This window comes from Bubalus bubalis, chromosome 16, assembly GCF_019923935.1.
Source record: "Bubalus bubalis isolate 160015118507 breed Murrah chromosome 16, NDDB_SH_1, whole genome shotgun sequence".
Lineage (NCBI taxonomy): Eukaryota > Metazoa > Chordata > Mammalia > Artiodactyla > Bovidae > Bubalus > Bubalus bubalis.
Genome location: NC_059172.1, coordinates 77,434,574 through 77,452,582, shown reverse-complemented (window position 1 = coordinate 77,452,582; position 18,009 = coordinate 77,434,574). Strand labels below are relative to the sequence as shown.

The window sequence follows — 18,009 nt, the reverse complement described above, 5'->3', positions numbered from 1 at the left end:
CAGGAAGAAAAAGAAATAGCCTTGTTTCACTCTTTTTCATTATTGAAGGAAATACTAATCTTTCTCTTGGAACTGTTAATTTTAAATGTCACAAAGCACGTAAAATGCTCAGCATCATGCCTGTCTATCTATACCAAATGCTCAATTAGCTTAAATATTCTTATTATCATTATTTTATTAAACAGGAGCAGATTCTGAGATAATGTCTACTTTTGGAAATCTGGGCTTCACATGACAATGCTAATGCTCTTTTCACACTTCAACTGGAAAAACTTACCTCTTGCAAATGAGATTCCTTTTTCTTTGCAGACAAATTTAAATGTTTGTCAAGAATGGAATAGTATTTTTCACTCTCTTTGTCAAATTTCTTCTTTCCATCCTAGGAGATCACAAAAACAACAAAACATTCAAATCAGAGAATCAAGATAACCTTGATTTCCATCATTCCTGTCAAGCGTCCAATAAAATTATTTGATAAAGATTCAGTGAGCTTCAACTATGTGGAAAACTTGATGAAGTAGGAAGAAGGGTATGAAGCAAAATCATCTGAGTATGTATTCTGCTCTCAAAGAAGTTCATAGAACTATAGTATGGAGGGGGCAGGCTGCCTATAGTAGAATCCCTTTGAGCACTCTATAACTGATTCTCAAGAAATTTTGACTTAGAAGTCTGGGGCATAGCCAAGAGAAAAATGTCTCTTTTAGGCTTTTTTGGTGATTCAGATGAGTTAACATACAGTTTATAGACCACTCACAAACTCTGCAAGGAATCATAATATTTCCCAAGTCAAAAAAAAGATGCTTGATATTTCAAACAAGTCATTCTCATTTTTTTAAGTAGAATACATTTTTATGGGCTTTCCAGGTGGCTCACTGGTGAAGATCCACCTGCCAATGCAGGAGACACAGATTCAATAATTCCTGAGTTGGGAAGATCCCCTGGAGAAGGAAATGGCAGCCCACTCTAGTATTCTTGTCTGGGGAATCCCATGGACAGAGGAGCCTGGTGGGCTATAGTCCATGCAGTAGCAAAAGAGGTGGACATGACTTAGTGACTAAACAACAACAATTCTTTTATAGAGAAGGGGAGATGGGGAGGGGCTATTATAAACAAAAAGTCCACTGGAGGAAATTGGGAGTTTGAAGTATAGTGGCTTTTCAAGGGTTTAATTTGACAGTTTCACATTGGCTGAGCTGTTCAAACAGCACATTCTTGATAAAAAGGAAAATAAATCTTCACAAACTGGTGGTGTGAAATAATTAGACCAGTTCAAAGTCAAATCAAAAGGATTAGAATCATCTGTATCATACACTCAACATAACTTAATCACTGATCTTTGCAATGCCTAAAATGACATTGTTTTATGGGTTCAGCTGTAACCAGGCTAGCCCTTTGTTGGAAGAGAATACCTTTCCTCTAAGGCATACTTCTATAGAAATGCAAACAGAATACAGTTCTAAGGAGAACAAGACATGCCTAGACATATGATCTTCTCCAACTATAAATATGTTATCCACCAGGTATGTTTTTTCCATTTATGAGTCCATATGAAATAAATACTACATGACCACAGTCATAAATTTCACTGGCCAAAGAAGTACTACTCCTTCCTTTTATCTCAGTGTTTCTTGATGTGCAATGTCTAGACCACATTAATCAAAGTTAAGTATTTTAAAGGCTACTAAAAATGTAGATTCCTATTTCCCTCATATAGAGATTCAGACAGGTCTTTTTAACAAGCCCTGTGATTATTATGGATAATGGTTTTCATTTATTTGAATCAGTAAATATTTGGAAGAGATTAATTAAAAATAATGGATGAATGGATGGATGAGGAGAGGAGGAGAGACTCTGGGAGGAAGCGGGGAAAAGAGGAGAAGACAAGCAGGCCTCTGGTTTGTCTGTCTCACAATTCAGGTTGTCAGATCCAGACTAACAGATGAAGGTATTCTATCCTGATCCAGTAGCACTCTAAACTTTTATCCACTTAATTATATTTCCAGGAACCCATCATGATCTAGTTGCATGGATGGAACTTTAGAAACTTAACTGGTAAAGTTTCATTGAATGAAAAGAACAAGTAGGGTTCTGCTGTAAACGTTCTAGACCTTTGAAGAAGTGAGGGAATGTTTCTGCATTGCTGTATTATACCTGTAAATAAGGCAGGGGAGTCACATCTTCAAAGGATTTTTATCATTTAAGGAGAAAATGTGGCTCTACTAGGCGAAACACAATTGGAAAATACCAAGTGGCATTCCCATCCAAAAAAGGGGTCGGTGGAGGAACTCGCACAACAAAATGTGGCGGAGAGGAGCCAAAAGGAAGCAAAGAAGTCCAAGGTTCAGGACGGGAGGCGCTTGTCCCTCTGCTGTTGAAAGATACCTGAGTGAACATTCCATTGTCTACTCCTCAATCTGTCATTTTATGCCCACAGCTGACCTGCTCAAGCAATCTTTCCAAAAGCCTCTCTCATTAGCCATTCTGAGCACCTGTTCTTTTTTCTCTACAGACTATAAATATAAATGCTTATTTCTTCTAAGAGCCACAGCTTCAAGTTAGAGCTACTCTTCGCATCCAGCTTAAACAGACCTCATTCACAAGTCCGCTTCACCAGTTTCCTCTGCTTTGTAACTGTTCATCTAATTTTATAAATGGGTCTCTTACTGTGTTCAAGCCCTACATTGCAGCAGGGAAATGCATATCCTAAATTTACGTCATATATATATATATATATATATATATATATATATCCTATGCTTCTTAAAATTTTGAGAGAGTGCTCAATAAATATTTAATAAACATGCAAAATTATTCCTCTTGTAACAGTGGGCATTACAGTCCCTCACAAACATTCCATTTGATCAAAAAACTGATATCCATGATACAGGGGGCGATTCTGCACAAATGGCCTCAATTCAATCCCTGTGATACAAGAGCACTGTCGGGGGCGGGGGGCCACCAGCTGCCTTAGAGACGAGTACGGGAAACTGACTCACTTTCATCCTACAATAGGGGGCTTAAAATTTCTCACTGTGCGCAGAAGAAACGAGGTGGGGAGAAGGGAGCACAGCTGTGGCAACTACACTTGCATCTTTGTTTTTCAGTGTTTGCTGGCATTTTTGGAAATGTTAATTCAGTGCCAACATACCAGCATTCCTGGCAATACAAAAATCATTCCCAGAAGAACTTCCTGGACTCCTAATCAAACCCTGGCCCTTCACACCACCAGGCCAACAAAAGAGATCTACTCAAAGGTTCCAAAGATGCAGATAACACAAACACATTCAGTTCTAGTATAAAATTAAAGAGCTGAACTGAGGGCATATGAAGGACCACTATAGTCTAGGGAACCATATTCTTGAAAACAAAGAGCACTTTTTGTGACTCACATCTACCCCCAAAAGCCATGATTTACTCTCATGTAAGTCAGGTCCTATTTGGTTTTAGTAACTTAATACCACACAGCTATCGATTGTCTATTATGTACTTGCAGATATCAAGCTAAGAATTTTCTCCAAAACCAGTGCTGCAGAAAGAAGGGAAAATAATGCATGAATCTTTACGCTAAATGCTATATGTGATTACTGACTGAAATAGATGGGCAAACAGTGGAAACGGTATCAGACTTTATTTTTCTGGGCTCCAAAATCACTGCAGATGGTGACTGCAGCCATGAAATTAAAAGACGCTTACTCCTTGGAAGGAAAGTTATGACCAACCTAGATAGCATATTGAAAAGCAGAGACATTACTTTGCCAACAAAGGTTCATCTAGTCAAGGCTATGGTTTTTCCTGTGGTCATGTATGGATGTGAGAGTTGGACTGTGAAGAAGGCTGAGCGCCGAAGAATTGATGCTTTTGAACTGTGGTGTTGGAGAAGACTCTTGAGAGTCCCTTGGACTGCAAGGAGATCCAACCAGTCCATTCTGAAGGAGAGCAGCCCTGGGATTTCTTTGGAAGGAATGATGCTAAAGCTGAAACTCCAGTACTTTGGCCACCTCATGTGAAGAGTTGACTCATTGGAAAAGACTCTGATGCTGGGAGGGATTAGAGGCAGGAGGAGAAGGGGATGACAGAGGGTGAGATGGCCGGATGGCATCACTGACTCGATGGACGTGAATCTGAGTGAATTCCGGGAGTTGGTGATGGACAGGGAGGCCTGGCGTGCTGCGATTCATGGGGTCGCAGAGTCAGACACGACTGAGTGACTGATCTGATCTGATCTGATGTTATAATGGTATGGTATAATGGTTTTCTGTAGATCCACAATAAGTGCATCTGAACCAGGTAGTCATGTACAATGAGGTCATATGTATGTGTGATATGTTTATATGTGTATATTTTTAAATCTTTAAAAAATGCCATCAAAAATGGCAAGTTAATCCCCAAACCCAATCATAGTGGCAAATGTGTAAGATAAGTTCAAGGTCTGTAATCAATTTGTGTTCCAAGCTACACTGTATTTACTCTGATCACATGATCACATTATTATTTAGCATATAAGATTAGCAACTGAGGTTATGTTGCACTTTCATCATATCCCCTGAGCTAAGGAATGGGAAAAAAAACTCCAAGTGTCAGTCTTAAAGTTGTGATATATAACAAACAAATAGGCAAAAAATAAGTCAAAATACTCATATAAACAATATGTCTATCACAAATTATACACAAATGTTAAATACAAGGCCAAATGAACACCTTCTATTGACCACAAGAGGGTACCAAAGGGAATAGACTCTACCACAATACCTAAAAAGTCACAAAGAGATATATTTCAAGCTTTATCCAATTGTTTTTTCTCTATAAAAGACAACTGCAAAGCTTTGTTTAAACAACTATTTTAGCAACCTTTATCTTAACATTATCATGATCAATTTTTTTTTAAGTAGAGGCAATGAAAAAATATTTTCTATATTTCTTTTAAGGAAGCACACGTTTAGGATTTATGCATCCAATTTTTAAGACAATTTCAAGGTTATAATTGAAACACAGGATATTGGAAAATTTCCCATGCAACTATTTATGCTACCATGTTAGTATAACAATTAGCTAAATAAGCACTAAGCATATATTTTTAAAATCCTTTTAAGTGAGTGCACAGTAGCAGAAATAGTAATAATAAATACCGATAAATTTCTATTTCACAAATGCATAATTCTTATAAACTGGCACTGTGCTAGGCATTGAGAGGACAAGATACAGCCCTGACTACCAGTCTTGGCTAGACTTCCTCCTTCTCTGATAGTGGGATTTCCTCACCGCTTGGAAGAGTGACCTAGGGTGACATCATAATTTTTAAGTCTCAGAAAGAACAGCTGCTTAGATATTTCTTAGACCCAAGAGATTCCTGGTGTCCAGAAACTCAGGTTGTTGAGACCCTTAATACAGCTTTCACAGCAACATCCCAACTGCCGGTGACTGCACCAAACCATTCCCCACCATGTCTGTCCTCCTCAATCTGCTGAAATATAGACATTTCAAAAGGGCTTCCTTCTTCAGAGTTACGCCAATATAATTCACCACATCTTCCCTATTCCAAATATCTTGCACTACCACCACCAGGTGATCAGATTCCTAAGAGCCAAAGGTTTCATATTTGCCTATATGAGGAACTCCTACAAAATGGGGCTTCCCTGGTGGCTCAGCTGGTAAAGAATCCACCTGCAATGTGGGAGACCTGGGTTCCATCCCTGGGTTGAGAAGATCCCTTGGAGAAGGGAAAGGCTACCCACTCCAGTATTCTGGCCTGGAGAATTCCATGGACTCTATAGTCCATGGGATCGCAAAGAGTCAGACACGATTGAGTGTCTTTCACTTTCACTTTTAAAAAATGGAAAGATAGAAAAACAAACAGATAAAAATACAGATGAAGGATATGAAGGGATAACCAACAGAAGAGGGAAGTCAAAAGGTTAACAAGCATATAAGGAGTTTTTCGAACTCATTAGTAATTAAGAGGACAGCAAATTAAAATACTGAGATAGCACATTATATGTATCAGATATTGGTTGGCAAGAGTTATAAAGGTGAATAACAGGTTGAATGCATGTGGAAACATAGGAACTCACATATGGTGGAAACACAGGAACTCATAAAGGGGTACAGGTACAGCCTTTCTAAAGAGAAATGTTGCATTCAACATTTCTAAATGGTATATATGCATGACTTAAAAACAAGCTTCTGGGTGCACATCCCAAAAATATCCTCACAGAAAAGTCCATAAGCAAACCTGAAAGAGGATCCGTCTGGAACAGGAAGATAGCCAGGGTATTTACTGGTAAATAAAAATGCATTAGAAGCATACCACAAAGTGGCAGGCATGAAGTAAATACTACAAGTAGATGGATCTTAAAACATAGAATTCTGAGTGAAAACCACAAAACACAAAATAGGTAAGTAACACAAAATCATTTATGCAAATTGAAGTCATGAATAGAAAAATAATATCAATTTTGTAAGACAAATATATACACATTAAACTTATGAGAATGGTTGCTGTATAAGAAAATGTGAATGAGGTATGAGTGAAAGAATAAAAAAAAAGAGTTGTGAACTAAAAAAGAAAAGAGATGAGAAAAGATAAGAGAATTAGGAGATTAATCAGGAAATCCAACCTCTGACTAACAGAAGTACTGAAAGAAAAATGAAGGGAGGAATTACCCAAAAAAAAAAAAAAAAATCACAAAAATTTCCAAAACTAATAAAAAAAAGTATCCATATTAAAATGACACAATATATACAAAGCACAATAAATGAGAAAATATCTGCAAGATATATCATACACTATTACAAAACCATGATTAAAAACAAAAATCTAAAAACAGAGGTCGAATAAATATCATCAGAAACCAATGAGTTCACAATAACATCACAGGAAGTTATAAAACAAAGGTGCAGTGCCTTTAAAATTCTGAGAAATAATGAATTCCAACTCTGATTTCTATATCCAAATTGTCAATCTAGATTCATGGTAGTATAAAAATATTTACAAACATACAGGGTCTCAAAATTATTAATATCTAAAAATTTGTACCATTTTTCAGAAAGATACTAAGGTATGTGCTCAACTAAAATGATGGAATCAACCAAAAAAATCAAGACATGAGATCTAGGAAAACAACAGTTCAAAGAGGCAACGAAAATTTCCAAGAAAATGGTAATATGACCTTCGGTGAAAACAGACAGACAAATAAGCCTATGAACTTCAAAGTAGCAGTTAAGATTAGAGTCCCAGAAGGGATGTGTCTTTAAAAAATCTGGAGAAGATATTCAATGTATACAAATGTATCAAGATGCGTTTTGTAATTACACTAATGCATTTGGGAACAGAGACTTTTATGCAAAATTTAAAGGTAACTATTCACTCTAAAAAAGAAGTCTCCCCCTCCTTTATGTATATATGTGTGTTTATGTATAAGTGAACTAAATGACAGCAATGGTACAAGGACAGGAGGAATTTTGTTACTCTAAAGTATTTACACTGCCTGTGAAACAGTGCAACATTATATCTAAAGTGGATTTGGATTAGTTTTAAATGTACATTTCAAATGTACAAATTTGTAAATGTACAAATGGATGAAATAGGGAAAAAGAGAAAAAAAAGATGAGAAATGGAAAAGAGTGGGAAGCAGAGGAGGAATTTATAATGCCACTTTAGGGCAATCATTAAAAAATGTTTTAAAAAAGTATAATTGATATAGTAAGAAAGCAGAGAAAATGAAATCATATGAAGTGCCCAATTAAAATCACAAAAGGCAGAAAAATAGTGGAAGAAAAAATAGGAACAAAGAACAAGGGGAAAAAGTAGAAAACAACAGGAAATATGGTAGATATTAATCCAACTATATCAATCATCTCTTTGAGAGTGAATGGTCAAAATCCACCGATTAAAACACAGACATGGTCATAGTGAATCCAAAAAACAAGACTCAACTACATGTTTTCTATAAGAAACCAACTTGAAATGTAAAGACATATGCATTTAGAGCAGAGAGAAAGATAAACTTTGCTAACACTAAAAAAGGGAGAGCAGGAGTAGCTATATTAATGTCAGATAGATCAGATTTCAAAACAATGAAAGTTATTAGAGATAAAGAGGATTACATAATGCTTAAAAGGTCAGTTCTTCAAAAACAATAATAATTCTTAATATGCATACATCAATGTGTATGCAGAGCATAAGAGCAGAGCATCAAATATGTGAGGGAAAGACTGACAGAATTTCAAGGAGAAATAGGTAAATCCACTGTCATAGATGAAGACTATAACACCCATCTACTAGAAATGAACAGATTCAACAGGTAGAAAATCAGTGAGACCACAGCTGAACTCAACAGCACCATCAACCAACTGGATATAATGCTTTTCATTTAAGAACAGCAGATTATACATTCTTCTCAAGCTCACATGGAACATTTACCAACACAAACTACACTGTGGGCCATATCTTAGCAGATTTAAAATAATAAAAATTATTCTCGGTGAGCTCGGCTTCCTCAACATGGCAGCGCCCTTGTCAGTGGAGGTGGAGTTCGGAGGTGGTGCGGAGCTCCTGTTTGACGGTGTGAAGAAGCATCAGGTCACCTTGCCTGGACAGGAGGAACCCTGGGACATCCGCAGCCTCCTTGTCTGGATCAAGAAGAATTTGCTAAAAGAGCGGCCAGAGCTGTTCATCCAAGGAGACAGCATGAGGCCAGGGATTCTGGTGCTGGTTAATGATGCCGACTGGGAACTGCTGGGTGAGCTGGACTACCAGCTTCAGGACCAAGATAGCGTCCTCTTCATCTCCATGCTGCACGACGGCTAAGGGCCCCTCTCTGTGCCTGGGCCCCCTTGGGGTCGGGAGAACAGAAGAATCAGACAATCCCCTGGGGCCCTACTTCCAGATCTTCCTGTCCCCCTTGGCTGCTTTCTTCACTACTCTGTCCCTTGAGCTCCCTCCAGGCAGGGAAAAGAGGCCAGGTGCTAAAAATGAGCCTTTCTCGGGCACGTGAGCAGGGGAAGGCAGGCGCCCGAGCCGGGCACTCCTCCTCCCAGCAGCTGAGGTGGGGGAGGGTACCCCTCCGCATGGCCGGAGTGGAGGGGGTCTGTGCGGCCAGGTGACCCAGCTGCTGCCCCTCCTGTGTCTCCCTGAGTGACGGCTGACAAGGCACTGCCGCTCCTGGGCTGCGGTGCCTTCCTGGGGAAGAGGAATGAACCTCACTAGCTGATGGCAGGCCCCTCCCCTCTCAAAGACAGGAGGAGCCTTTGCCTCAGTTTCCCCATCTGGACAGCAGAGGGCTCTGCCTGATCCCCATTGATATCATTAGGGAACCCCAGCTGGGGTCCCCTATTCAGTGCAGACCACCCCCCCACACACACACACACACAGCTGCTGCTCCCCCACCCACAGCCCTTGACCCTAGCCAGCCTCCCCTACACAGGCCACCAGATGGGCTCCTGAGACCCTCCCCCCCACACACAGGGCAAAAGACTGCTTATGTGCAGCTCATTCCACTGGGGGTGGAGAGCGGGAGGGTGTACGCTAGACCTTGGACTGGCAAATAGAGGCCTGGGATGGGGGGGTCAATGTGCCTCAGTTTCCTCTCTAATGACAATTGAATTTTTAGAATATCTAAAAACTGAGGGGACTTCCCTGGTGGCTCAGACAGTAAAGAATCCACCTGCAATGCAGGAAATGTGGGTTCTATCCCTGGGTTGGGAAGATCCCCTGGAGAAGGAAATGGCAACCCTCTCCAGTACTCTTGCCTGGAGAATCCCTTGGACAGAGGAGCTTGGTGGGCTACAGTCCATGGGGTCTCAAGAGTCAGATACGACTGAGCGACTGACACACACACAAAATTGAGATACTTGATGGTGCAAGGGCACACTTTATCTACTCTCCCATCTCCTGCAGGAAGCAGGATGGGGCTGGCAGCACCTGGGAGGCAGGGTGACTCCCCCCATCCCCATCCCTTCTGGAAGTCTTGGGGCCTCAGTGCCTGCAACAGCTGGCCTTGGGCAAATAAAAGACTAAGTTGTTTACTGGCAAAAAACAAAACAAAACAAAACAACAAAATAACATTCTCAGAGCACAATGAAATAAGCTAGAAATCAATGACAGAAAGATAGCTGGAAAATCACAGAATACTTAGAGATTAAAGAAGCTTCTAAATGACATGTGGGTTAAAGAAATCTGAGAAGAGATTTTAAAAAAGCATTTTGAACTGATTTAAAATTAAACGTTAAAATGTGTATGACACAGCAAAGTCAATGTTTATAGGGAAAATTACTGCACTGAAAAACATTAAAGAGAACAAATGGATGAAATAGGAAAAAAGGGGGAAAAAAGATGAGAAACAGAAAGAGTGGGAAGCGGAGGAGGAACTTATAATGCCACTTTAGGCCGTGGGAGAGACAGAGAATGCTGCTGACAGTTTCTGATGATGTTTGCTTGTTAACTGTCTCTTGGGCTGTGTGAAGACAGAGCGGACTGGGATTGGGTGGGTGGATAGTACTTGGAGTCGCTATAATCTTATGGGCTCTGGCATGACATCATGGATAAAACTGAGTTACATAACTGAGCAAACTCCAGGCAGGGTGTGTGGAACACACTCCAGACAGAAAGTTTGGAAAATTATCCTGAGTGAATATAGGGATTTCCTAATTAAAAGTAACACAAAGCTCTGCTTTACACCCACATTCAAATTTCTATTCTTCTTGCTTGACAGAGACCTTGGAGAATGAAATTAAATATTCAGTTAAAAAAACAAAAAGCACTGATAACATGTAAGGAAGAACTAACCTGAGGACAAAAGACTGACACTTATGAAAGAGCATGCTCATGAGAAGCCTGCATCTGACTGAAACAGAGAGAGGTGTCTTTCCTTAACTCCCAGGGTGAAAGTCATAGCAAGTAGAATTTAATTTCACATATTATGCTAATATTATACTTTTTTAGAGCAAAATTCCTAGAAAACAGAGCCAGAGGCAAAGCTTGCCTGCTACAGCTTGGATGCAATCCCTGGGGAGCAGGAGGGGGGGGGAGGGGTGGGGGGAGAGAGAGAGAGAGACAGAGAGAGAGAGAGAGAGAGAGAGAAGGAAGAGAGACAGGAAAGGAGGAAGGAAAATACAAGCATTTATTCCTGAACTAACTGCAGAAACAGGAGGAGAAACAGCCAGTTGCTCATGCAATAAGGCAGACCTCCATTCAGGTTTCACAAAACCAACACACCTCTGGACAATTCAGTTGGGTTAGCAAGGATTTACCTGCCACTTTCTAATTGGTCAACATCTGCCCCATGGATAAGAACTCTCCTGTGTCCTATTGGACTGTCATCTGCTTGCTCAACAGCTGTGTGAGGGGCCAGAACCCAGGGCCCCCCTGGCATTCCATAAAGGGTCCAGACACGATGGGGAAGAGCCAACGGGACTGCGAGGCTGTGCATCGCTTGTGAGGAATAAGAAGCGATAATCCTCGGCCAGAGTTCTCTTCTGAGCAAACCCCAAGGGTCTGGGAAGAGCATAAACTGTGCCCAACAATAACACACACATTCCTAAGATGCAGATATAAGATTTTATCTTTATTGAGGGCGCTATATTTGCAACTTTAGATAATGAAACTGTAACATTTTCAAGGGATTTGCAGACTCATTCACAACCTTGTTCTCTAGAGCCTGTTTTGTATATTTTGCTATCAGAGGGTTTTCAAGAAGATCATGTTTATAAATAGGAAAGAAAGAGTACGTTATCATGACTCCCATATTATACTGTGGAAAAAAGAGGTTCATGGAAATTAACCATAGGCACTCAAACAGCAAGCAGAAGGGTGGAGTTCAAACTAAACTACAAGATCTTTCTCAACATGAGCATAACTAACACAACTGCTCAGTTTTAACATTTTAAAAGAAAATGATCCCCATCCTCCATGGGATTGAAGTGCCTTGGTCAAGGTCAAAGAATTAGTCACATGAGTCCAAGCTTGGAACAGCCCTCTCCTGTGTGCAGAATTCATGGAATTCTAAATTTCTACTGCTTTTTATCAAAAGCCCTTTTTGGCTGCGTGCCATCCTTTTTCACAGTAATAGAACCCCAGATTATAGCAGGGCACACAGCTGCCACAAATACGGAATACATTTCCCAATCTCCTACCAAGGAGATGTGTCCATGTGAGTAAGTTTTGTTTGAAGAATAGGAGCAGAAGCATTGCAGTGGGGGTGGCTTCCAGAAGCCTCCCAGAAATGCCTGGTGCTCCTCCCTCAACCTTTGCTCCCACAAAGGAAGAAAAGGGTCTGATGGGGCACTGCAGAATATGTCCTTTCTGCTCATTTCCTCTGCTCTGCCTTCCCTGACTTCCAGCATTAGGTTCATCTCTTAAAAAGAGTTGTACTTTCATGAGAACAGTTCCACGAAAAAGTTATTATTGCAGGTATTTCTGCCTAAAGGTCTAATTTCAACAGCCAGACTGAAGGACTTCCCTAGGATACAGATAAGTGGAAAGACAAGGAGATAGAGTCAGAGAGAGAGAGAGATACTGATTGACTGATTCAGCCCAACATGTTAACAGTGTGAAGGCTGAGAAATCCTTTACTAGGCTATCAGCTAATGCGGTATTTCCCAGTAGAGAAGTCTTAATGTGTAACTGCCGAGTGAACGAATTATAACCAGCCCATTCTGTAACCACTGTCACATAGTCATGGCCATCCTCTAGAATTGATCACCAATTGTATTACCTGGAACACTGAATAACTCTGGGGCCTTGGTCATATTATCTGTCACCTAACAGTTGGACTCAATGACTTCAGCTTAGACATTCTGGAGGCAAGTAGCATATAAAGAAGTGCTCGATTACTGAAAACACAAACATGATTATTTCTCCTGCATTGCTCTACACAAAGCTTTTCCTAGGTATACCCACCAAAAGAACCACTTCGGAGGGATGGCCATTGATGGTGTGGGCCTGCCAGCTGGCAAACAATCCCTGATATAAAAAGATCAATATCAGCAGTCAATAAGGTAGCAATTAGTGAGAAATAGCTACCCATTCACTTTCAGCTACTATAATCTTAGTTGCTCCTTAGTCTTATTGAGCTTAGGGTTTTATACTCCAAAGATAAGAGCCAATCCTCAAAATGTCACACTAATTGCCAAGAACACGAAGAGCTTAAAGGAAGGAGAGAAAGCATCGCAAGCTGCCAGCGCTGGAAGCCGTCTACTCGGCAGCTAAATGTGGAGGCCGGGGGGTACTGCTACCACTTGGCTACTTTCAAGCCACGTGACTTAAGCCACAAACTTCAGAATAAATCTCAATTTTCATTCACAAAAATATACCCTTCACTGCGTGGGTTGAGCATGCAGTGCTGTTTGTGCCTGAAGTTTAAACAGCTACATATCACTTCTGCTTTATAAACAAGAAGTCTCTGTGTTTCATCCTATAAACACGATGAGTACACTTGTGAGATGTAGTCTGTGTAGTCTAGAGTCATCGTCGCCTCTTGCGACATTACCAAAGTTACCATTCCTACAGCTCCCTGAAGTTTAGACCATATTTATAATGACGCCAACTAGGGGAGGGCTGGTCAAACCTGATGCTATTAAACTGAAATACCCTGAAGGACTATTTGGCAGAATACATTTAGACACTTCTTCAGATCATAGGAGTAGAAGAGTGGATAACTGAGAAATCTCCATTATTAGGGATCTCCAATCTCCATTATTTTTAATGGAATGCAATTGCGCTAAAATTGAAAAACATAACTCACAAACAATGCTTAACTCTTTCTCATTTATCAAATAACATAGAAAAACTAAAAGACTTTGGTTAGTAAAATGTGAGCTTAATTCCCAGGCATGGAGTAATTCACTATTTCTCAAGAAATAATTAACAAATATTTTTAATGACAATCTTAGTTTAGTTTTGAGCCTTAAAACAACCAAGATGTTAAAGTGAACAATGAAGAAAGCTAAATTAAATTTTTCCACCAAGTGTACATAGAGCTTGATTTATGAAATAGAATTATTCTTTATCAGGGAGCTTACCAAATAGAATTAGCAAAAGTAGTTCCTAAAAGTTTAGTTTTGCAGCTGCAAAAACTCCAAAATTGATTAATATGAATTTATATTATTATTTCTTCCAACTATTGACATGCCAATCAACAGAAATATTTAGGTGTTATAATTTTCATAGATTTAATATCCAAAAATACTTACTTCTCAAAGGAAGTTAAATTTTACACCAAAGGATATAATTTTCTTTCAGTGAATTAAATGAAAATAGTAGCCATCTGTGCTCTCTGTCAATTATTTTTGATTCCAAGTTTTCTCTCCCCTTAACTCTTATTTGATGGCCTTTGGGTCATTCACTGTGGTCATTCCAAATTAGTGAAAAGGAATGCTTTAGCCCAACCAAATCTACTTTGTATATTATTCATAATACACTTAGAGTTTATTAAAAAGTTCATTTTAGTGCAAAGGCTAAGAATAGGAGTTATCCATTTGTTCTCTCTCAGAGTCCAAGGAGGATGAGGGGATGACAGAGAAAAAGATGGTTGGATGGCATCATTGACTCAATGGACATAAGTTTGAGTAAACTCCGGGAGATGGTGATGGACAGACAGGGAGGCCTGGCGTGCTGCAGTCCATGGGGTCGCAAAGAGTCAGACACGACTGAGCGACTGAACAACAACAACAAGATTCCAAATATCCTCTCTCTTTACCATAAGTCCAACCTTAAGTTCAATAAATTTAAGTTGGATAAAATAAATTTAGAACAGCCTAAAGGTACAATTTAAAACCCTAAGACTCAAAAAGCTCTAATTTAATCCCATAAAGAAACACATACACACACACCCTGCTACATGTTCTCTAAAGAGTGGCATTGGTTGCAAAGGGATTCTGTCATTTCTTATAAAATGATCCCTGAATCTGAAACCACGTTATTCAAACACTTCTGGCATCCTGGAGGGATGAGCACAGGAGGGAAATCTAAGGTGAAGGAAGTAATGTACAAGTTCTTTCAGCTGCTTGTAAAATCTGAGTATTTCACATGGTGGCCACCTGCTCTCCAACTCCAGCTGAGAAAACAGCAGAAGGAAATGGACTACACCTGAGTTATTTAGGTTAGTCATAGGGAAGAATTTTTAAAGTACTTAGTATATCTGACAATGTTGGTAGACATGAGGTACTAACAACTAATAAATAGGACAGAGCGGGCCAGGAATCTTCTTTCTGAGAGCTCAGTCACGGGGTTTACATGGAAAGCCAGAGATAAAAAAAATGCTTCTGTTTTACAGGCAGAGAAAATCAATAGCTAACTTGACAGTACAAGGGAATTATGGTGACTGACTAGAACCCTGGTATTGTAAGACCTGTCTAGAAGCAATTACAAGTCCTTCTTTGAGAATATTATTTTCTTCTTCACTTGGTTCTGGACAGATGTCATACATAATCAGTTCCATTTATAAATACAAAAATGACTTCTTTTTATCACACTTTCTAAACACAGGACTCAGACACCAGATTTGACAATGTGAATCAGGGATAAGCTTACAGGATCACTTTTACCAATTAGTAAGCAGACTATTCAAGAAACTGCTGTTGGTTATAATTTGATGCAGATCAGGAGCCACAAAGTATCTGTTTTCAGAGCAATAGATTACTCCGAGGACACAGCTAGCTTGCCCCACCATGCTAGTTCAAAAATACAAACAATGAAAAGCATATCTTTCAGGTACTTCCATTGCTGCAACTTGTTCAGCCTCTGCCCACATTACACAGGGGTTTTGGTTCAGGGCATTTTATTATATACATTTTTTTTTTCTTTAGTGCTTTTCTCTAGGAATGATCTAGGGAAGACTACCCTTCCCTTCCAAACACTCTGATTTATTCATTCAATGAATACTGAGTAATCAGGTCTCTAGGGGACAAACATGAGCAAGACATACTGTGTATGTTTAAGGCCCGAATAGTTTAGGGGTAAAGGGACAAAGCAAAGCAAAAAATAAAATGCACTAGTCAGACAAAGGGGACCAGTGCACAATCAATGTAAATCAAGACATGGGTCAGGACCAAAAATTATTTGACTACTTCAAAGTGCAAAGAGGCTATTTGGGAGTTAAATCATGGCTGCCAAAGAATAAGATTTTTGCACATGCTGAAAAGTTTTAGACCCTAAAAACTATGCTTTATATCATTTGTAGATTTTTATTTGGAGGGAGGTTTCTTGGGCTCCAAACTCACTGCTGATGGTGACTACAGCCATGAAATTAAAAGATGCTTGTTCCTAGGAAGAAAAGCTATGACCAACCTAGACAGCATACAAAAAGCAGAGACATTACTTTGCCAACAAAGGTCCATCTAGTCAAAGCTATGGTTTTTCCAGTAGTCACATATGGATGTGAGAGTTGGACTATAAAGAAAGCTGAGTGCTGAAGAATTGATGTTTTTGAACTGCTGGTGCTGGAGAAGACGCTTCAGAGTCCCTTGGACTGCAAGGAGATCCAACCAGTCCATCCTAAAGGCCATCAGTCCTAAATGTTCATTGGAAGAACTGATGCTGAAGCTGAAACTCCAATACTTTGGCCATCTGATACAAAGAACTGACTATTTAGAACAGACCCTGATGCTGGGAAAGATTGAAGGCAGGAAAAGGGGACAACAGAGGATGAGATGGCATCACCAACTCGATGGACATGAGTTTGAGCAAGCTCCAGGAGGTGGTGATGGACAGGGAGGCCTGGTGTGCTGCAGTCCATGGGGTAGCAAAGAGTTGGACATGACTGAGCGGCTGAACTGAACTTAGGGAGAGAGAAAGATAAGATTTATTTTAAGTGATATTTCTCTGGCAGCAAAACAAAAGAAGCATTTGAGAGTAGAATTAGAGCCAAGAGATAACTGGAGTCTGAATTAAAAAAAAAAAAAAAAATACAGGAGTAAGCACCAAGGTACCAATTCAGGAAATCACTCATGACTTGGTGACTGTATGGACATGAGGGGTGTCAGCATGTGTGAACGAACACAAAGCTGGGGAAAAACACAGCTTTGTCTAAAAACTAAGACAGGAAACCTCTTCAGATTGCTCCCTTTCCCTAAACACCCACATCTATGTGTCCTACCTATGATTTTTGCCTTCAAAGTATATTTCAAAATTCCCTTTCTAGATTTCAAATTCACTGTAATAATTTAGGGCCTTCAGGTCTCCCAGCTAAACTTCCAACTAATTAGCACTGACCTGGTCTTCCTGCAGATGGTATTCTTGTCCCTACTGGTTATCTATATTTCAGTTAGAATAATTAATGTAAAACACAATTTTCACTATCACATTTCCCTAGGTAAATTTTCCCAAAAGTACAGAAAAAAAGTCCACTCTTGGCAAAGCAAATAAGACCTTTGGTAATGCAGCACCGACATAGCTCTCTGATTTCATCTCCAACACTTCCAACTTTATATTTTATGTTCTGGTAACACCAGCAGACCTCAAGTTCTGCCCACAAACCATCATCACCTCTTGCCTGCTTTGCTATGCTCTGTTCTGCCCAAAAGGCCCTTCTTTCCTGGCAAACTCTCACTTTCGATTCAACTCAGGCATTACCTTTCCAGAGACTAGGCTTCCACATTAGATCAAGTGCCTTTTGTGTCCACAAAGCATTATGTACCTACGTATACCTCTGTTGTTGTTCAGTCGCCCATCCATGTCCAACTTCTTGTGACCCCATGGACTGCAGCACACCAGGCCTCCCTGTCCCTCACCATCTCCTGGAGTTTGCCCAAGTTCACACTCATTGAATCAGTGATGCCACCCAGCCATCTCATCCTCTGATGCCCTCTTCTCTTTCTGCCCTTGATCTTTCCCAGCATCAGGGACGTTTCCAACGAGTCGTCTGTGTATATCAGATGACCAAAATACTGGAGCTTCAGCTTCAGCATCAGTCCTTCCATATGCATATACCTCTAACCCAGCATTTATCATGACAAACACCAGTGTTCTTGTCTGGAGAATCCCAGGGACGGGGGAGCCTGGTGGGCTGCTGTCTA

At 40.0% G+C, this 18,009-nt stretch overlaps 1 protein-coding gene across 3 annotated transcripts in view; it reads right to left on the bottom strand.

Annotated features, from left to right (window-relative positions):
• Positions 1-18,009, bottom strand: part of ARHGAP42 (Rho GTPase activating protein 42) — a 348,684-nt gene that overhangs the window by 96,705 nt on the left and 233,970 nt on the right. The window contains exons 1-2 of one of the 3 annotated variants that reach the window (XM_045163013.1): positions 8,584-9,281; positions 278-379 (exon numbers count right to left, since the gene is read on the bottom strand). The exons of 1 other annotated variant lie outside the window; for it this stretch is intronic. In XM_045163013.1, coding sequence (XP_045018948.1) covers positions 278-379; positions 8,584-8,688 — 207 coding nt within the window. In that variant the 5' untranslated portion in view covers positions 8,689-9,281. Of the gene's footprint in view, positions 1-277; positions 380-8,583; positions 9,282-18,009 lie in introns of those variants that run through there. One more of the 3 variants, XM_045163011.1, reaches the window with a different exon arrangement.